A 6672-nucleotide genomic window follows, 5' to 3' on the forward strand; every position below is an offset into this window, starting at 1 on the left:
GGGCGACAAAGCGAGACTCCATCTCAAAAAAAAAAAAAAAACAAAATACAAGCCTTACGGGCAAGGGTTTGAATGCCCAGATGGAGATAAGAGACATGCAATGGCCAACATGCAGCTAGGGAGCTAGAACCGAACGCCCTGTACAAAGCCTACAACTTGAAATAGTCTCAGGGAGGTCGGGGCTTGCAAAAAAAGTTCCCTTAGAAACACCAGGCCTCCACTGCCTCACACAGATATAGGGTATGAATTTATACTCTCCAGGTATAAGACCCCCAAGGGGAAAGGTTTACATAAAAATTGGGCCAGACTTATTGAAGCCTTATGGCCCCAACAGAAGGAATTATGAGCTGCTTATGGAGCAAGGCTTTCATATCCTACAGGATTAAAAAAGACCAACCACAGTATCAGCGATGTGTCACTCTTGAAGAAAGGTTCTGGATCAAAAATTACAAGGCACAGAAGAAAATAATTATGAGGGAGAATAACTGGCACCCCAAAGAGAATAATCAGCACCCCAAAACTAGGATAATAAAGCTATCTATCTATAAAGTAAATGTTTAAAATTATTTAAGAAAATACTACAAACTACAATAAAAAATAGAATAATATAAAAAGAAACAGGCTGGTTTGAAAAGGTAAGTATTTTAGACAAATATAGCAAATGATATTAATAAATCAATGGAAAAGTTAAGCAGAGATTATGCTCAGCTGAAAAGAATGTAATAAACTAGAAAACGAATCTGAGGGAATCTTACAATATGCAAGGTAGAAAGATTTGTAAGATATGATAGAAAGGAAATAAGAAAGGCAGAATAATAAGGTTCAATAACATTCATAAGAATTCCAGAGTGTGAGAAATGATAATGGGGGAAACAGCACTACCTGGAGAAACGATGGTGAGAATTTTCCAAAACTGAGAAGAATCTTTGGTCTGGAACAGCACACCCGAATTCCAAGAATGATAAAGCTAAATCCATCCTTAAACAGAAGAAAATCTATCCCTGGATAGGTCAAATCAGGCAGACTTACTACAGTGAGATGACAATTAGACTGACTGGCAACAGCATTCTCATCTGCAACAGATGAATGATGTCAGGAGTGATGTGGTGGCCACCCAGGACTCTGCACTCAGCTAAAACAGCCATTCCGAAATGCAGGTCAAATGGAGTTACAAATGAACAAAGACTGAAAACATTTGACTACTTCACCCTCTCTGGAAACACTTCTAAAAGATATACTCAGTGAGAGAAAACTGAATCTAAAGGGAAGAAGTAAAATTCAAGAAGCAATGGGGAGCAAAAGACCATAAACATCCTGGTAATTCTTATCACTGAATGTAAGAGAAAAAAAAAAGTATGGTTGGGGGTTAAAAAGGAGCATAAATAAAAGGAAGATGTGAGGAAGCTCAAAGTTCAAGTGTTTAAGGTTCAGGAAAAGGAAACTGCTATTATTGGTTTCAGACAACCAAATAAGCAATGTTTAAAAAGTGGGGGAGGGGACCACGATAAGAACAGCAATAGCATATGTTCAAATCAGGAGAGGGAAAATAGCCACTAGGGAAACTTGGCAAAGCAAGACGGTAGGATTTTAAAAAGTCACATACCAATATAGTAACGTCTTTTCAACTTGCATGTATCATTATTATAATGTATTTGAACTAAGTTTTATCTTCATATTTTGCATGTTTTATTTACCCAAAATACATGAATCACGAATAGTTATACTGCAAATCATAACATATTTAGAACTGGCAATAAAAAAAGAAAAAAAATTAATTGGAAATAAAAACCCAATTATGGCAAAATTTACCAGTTCTAGATTTGTCTCAATTGTCCAAGGAATAAAAATCACGTTCTTATGTGTGACAAATTGTTCATCACCACCATCTTATGGGCAAAGATGCAATAATGAAATTTCAGTCTAGACATCTTCAATAAAAGGCAAAGAATCAACTACTTCATTCCATCAAAACTAAAATGCTGCCAATTAAAAGACATTATTTTAGGGACCGCTAAGAGAAAATATTGCCAATTAAACTATGACACCATCAACTGTAAGATATATTCCAAATTCAGAGATAATAAAATGTGTCTTCAAATCAGTGAAATGTGGCATACTGATTTTCCTCTTCAGTTCTTATTAATGTTAGAGACCAAAAAAGAAGCATGTGAAACTGCAGCATAAGACTTTTAGGGAAGAACTTAAGAATCAGTAACACCAGGGCACACACTAAAAGAAATATGGAAATATTGTTCTGTACTTCTTGAAACATCAATTTTAGGTAATTTGAGAATATATATGGGCTGGGAGCGGTGGTTCACGCCTGTAATCCCAACACTTTGGGAGGCCGAGGCCAGTGAAGTTCGAGACCAGCCTGGCCAACATGGTGAAACCCCATCTCTACTAAAAATATAAAAAATCAGCAGGGTGTGGTGGCATGTGCCTGTAATCCCAGCTACTCAGTGGGCTGAGGCAGGAGAATCGCTTGAACCCAGGAGGTGGAAGTTGCAGTGAGCCAAGATCACACCACTGCACTTCAGCCAGGGCGACAGAATGAGACTCCATTTCAAAAAAAAACAAAAACTATATATATAAATGATGTTGGCATTTAATAACTTCTAGGATTCAGCCAGCTTTAAAACTCTTTTTTCAGATTTTAATAGTCATATACATTATTAAATTCATCTTCAGAATAAATGCAAACATTTAGTAACAATGACAAGAAGGGTTAACATTTCCTAAACACTAAAAAACACTTTTTAAGCATTTTAATCCCATAAAATCCTCAAAATCCAGGTGAAGGTGGACTTGCAAGCCAGAACTGGCTGACCCCAAGGTCACCTCAAGGCCTACCAAAGGATACCAAGCTGCCTCCCAAACACCACCAGGGCAAATCACATGAGTGGCTTTGATAAACAGATACAGACTTAGGCAAGCCCACTTCACTTCTTTCCTTCTTACCTGGCTGAAGACTTAAACCGCTCTAAGAACTGAAGCCTCAAACTCTCATGGCCGGGGAGGTCAATCAAGGTCAGACTATTGCCCTAGGGATGGCAGCAATAACATTAATGTTTCAGTAGAGTTCCACGTTCACAGTATAAACCTTTAGTATCATATTTTGGCTACCAAACTGGTACCTAATCAATTAATCAAACAAATGTTCACAGAGCACCTTCTACTCATAAAACACTAGTCAGCGTTCTGGGGATGTAACAGTGGCCAAAGACACAGTTCCTGATCTAGCAAATTTATAAGAAAGGTGAATGTAAAGTAAAATTACACATAAATATAAAATGGGAATGTTGATAAATGTTCTGAGGGTACAGGAGAAGCCTGTCTGGGGGTGTCAGGGAAGCATGATCTACCTGAGTCAGCTTGGGAGATAAACCAGTGTGAGTACAGCAAAGTAGGAGTACAGTATGAGTATAAGCAAAAATGTGAAAACAGTAACAAATACTCATAAACTAATAATGTAATATAAGAACTTACAATTTTTCATAGAGCTTTTACTCCTACTGGGATCTCCAATCTTTATAACAAAGTACACTTTTATCATTTCCATGCTTAATCTAATTTTTAAAATATTTATCTTCCAGACACATCATTTATTTGTTCCAACTCCATCAGTATTTGTGTCAGTTCTGGAGCCCCTGTTGAGCAAATCTATGATGCACCCTAGTAAGTTCTATTCACCATTCCAGGCCGCCATTCTTGAATATAAGGTCAAGGCCTAGAATGGGAATAGAGCTTTTATTCAGTGCAAATGTGGCTGTGCTCAACAATAAGACTCTCAGATATGGCCTGGTACATGCGGCAGACCCACTGATCATTTCTCAGATGTTCTACGTTATCCACAGCCAACCATACCCATAGTTCAGAAGCAGATAATCTGTACAGGTTTAACACAATTCCAGCTGGGTTTATTATGACCTTACCTTTCACATAGCCTGTGCATTTCTTTATAGACAAATATAAATGTTTTTTATTAGTTCTTCTCTTTTTTTTTAAAGTACTGTTAAGAGTCTGGAGACTCCAGGTTGGGAATTATTGCTCCATTTCAAAAGCAGCACTACACCACATACCCTAAGCAATTCGGAAGATACATTACTAGGTACATTGTCTAAAGAGATGAGATCGAAAACATTAAGGGGGTAGGAGAAAGAGTGAAGAAGGAAGGGAAAAATGCTCTAAATATTCAGTAGAAATATAGATAGAATAGAAATATAGAATAACAGAAGCCACATATGTAATTCTAAATATTCCAGTAACCATAATAAAAAAGTAAAAAGAAATTCGTAAAATTAATTTTAATATTTAATCTAATATGTCCAAAATATTATCTTTTAACATATAATGAAAAAAAGAAAGTATTAATGATACTTTACATTCTTTTTTTCCATACTAAGTCTTCAAGATCTGGTGTGTACTTCATATTTACAGCATGCCTCAATTTGGACTAGTCCTAGTTTAGATGCTCAACAGTCAGTCACATGTGGCCAGTGGCTACATATTAGAAGGTACAGATCTAAAGCATATCCTGGAATATCCTACGTTAAAAATCTAGTGCAGGTACCAGATGACCTTCCAAACCTGGAATTTCAAAATCTGAATCCTTGGGAGTTTAAAAAGGTCTGGGCCACAAAGAGTGTCATCATTGAAAAAAATATATATATCTCTCTAAGATATTTACAAATATGTCCCTTTATCTTTCTTTACAATCTTTAATTCTGGAGGCCTGAGAAAGGGGAAAGAAGACAAAGAGAAGAAGAAAAGGTCTCAAATCACAATTCTAATTCATCCATCTATCCATCCACCCACACCCTCCAACCAGCCCTCACTCCACTCACTCACCAAAACTTATTACATGGCTGGGCGCAGTGGCTCACGCCTGTAATTCCAGCACTTTGGGAGGCCGAAGTGGGCGGATCACTTGAGGTCAGGAGTTCAAGACCAGCCTGGCCAACATGGTGAAATCCCATCTCTACTAAAAATACAAAAATTAGCCAGGCATGATGGTGGGCGCCTATAATCCCAGCTACTCAGGAGGCTGAGGCAGGAGAATCGCTTCAACTCCGAAGGCAGAGGTTGCAGTAAGCTAAGATCATGCCATGCACTCCAGCCTGGGCAACACAGTGAGACTGTTTCTCAAAAACAAGCAAATAAACAAACAAACTTATTACGCATTACAATTCATTTGGTCTCACTCTATCGCCCAGGCTGGAGCGCAGTGGCACAATCTTGGTTCACTGCAACCTTCACCTCCCAGGTTCAAGTGATTCTCATGCCTATGCCTCCTGAGTAGCTGGGATTACAGGTGCCCGCCACCATACCAGGATAATTTTGGCATTTTTAGTAGAGACGGGATTTAATCATGTTGGCCAGGCTGGTCTTGAACTCCTGACCTCAAGTGATCTGCCTGCCTCGGCCTCCCAAAGTGCTGGGATTACAGGCATGAGTCACCAAGCCAGGACCCATGATTCCTTATATTTGAAATATACTCATATATACTCTGCAAGATATCCATTGCAGCACTGCTTGTAAAAACAAAGGTTATAATAACAAAACTAAATGTCTATTAACACGGTCCTGATTAAGTAAGAATTTAATTGTGTGGTATAGCAACAGAATGGAGTACTATGCAGCTCATAAACCAACCAGGTAGTGCTACATAAACAAATATAGGAGAATAAGAAAAGCCCAAGTCGTATCAGCTGTATGAAAAAAAATAATGGGCAGAACAGTATTTAAAAAGAAAAAACAATAAAGGACATACAGACATGTTTATATATGCACAGAACATCTGGAAGGCTACACACAGAAAAAGTAAGTTACTGCTTCTAAGGAGAAGACTGGGTAGTGGGGAACGGAAAGGAAAAATTACTTTTCACCAAATATCCTTTCTAACCTTTTGAATTTTTGTACCACGTGCATGTATTACCTATTCAAAACATAAAAGGTTTAATGCCTACTCTTAAGAACTCACTGTAAAGTTGGAAAGAAGACACAGAAACAAAAAGTAAGAATAAAATGTGATATTACTGTACATTAAGGTACAACAATGCAGAGGAGGGCATGATTAAATCTACTGTACAGATTGTCAAGAGCAGAATTTGTCACAAAGAATATGTTTCTCCATAAAAATAAGCTACAAATGGTACTTATATCCTCAGATGAACTCATCCTAAAAATGTCCTTAACTGACACACCACAGTAAATTAAGACTGTCAGACTCCAAAACTCCACAAACATCTTACCCTGTTATTGTTGACTCTGTATACAGCAGAGCTGTCAGTAATGGAAGTCTGAGTGTCTCTATAAAGGCCTGTTAACAACTGTAAAAAAAACAAGATGGGAGATATTCAACATTTTAATAGCAAACCGAAATTGAGTTATATTATTCTAAGTCTCCCAGGTGTAAGGTTAAGTAAATGAATGCTGCTTGCAATAGGTGAAAAAGACCATATTAGTATTTTTTTACCTGTAGAAAAAAAAATCTAATTAATTGCAAATTTTACTCCTTAATGGAATAAAAACAACATTATTCTCAAAAGACAGTTAGTGGCCAAATTTCCCAATCTTCTGTAAAGATTTTTAACCATCAAAAATGATTTGAAGCCTGGGCAATGTGGCAAAATCTCATCTCTACAAAAAATATAAAAAATTAGACGGGCT

The 6672-nt window shown here is 37.3% G+C and overlaps 1 protein-coding gene across 1 annotated transcript in view; it reads right to left on the minus strand.

Moving 5' to 3' along the window:
- The window catches only part of SRPRB (signal recognition particle receptor, B subunit), a 36503-nt gene that overhangs the window by 7238 nt on the left and 22593 nt on the right, over positions 1-6672 (minus strand). The window contains exons 4-5 of the mRNA XM_011958226.1: positions 6255-6332; positions 2961-3044 (exon numbers count right to left, since the gene is read on the minus strand). Coding sequence (XP_011813616.1) covers positions 2961-3044; positions 6255-6332 — 162 coding nt within the window. The remainder of the gene's footprint in view (positions 1-2960; positions 3045-6254; positions 6333-6672) is intronic.

Source organism: Colobus angolensis, unplaced genomic scaffold (assembly GCF_000951035.1).
Source record: "Colobus angolensis palliatus isolate OR3802 unplaced genomic scaffold, Cang.pa_1.0 Scaffold46, whole genome shotgun sequence".
NCBI lineage: Eukaryota > Metazoa > Chordata > Mammalia > Primates > Cercopithecidae > Colobus > Colobus angolensis.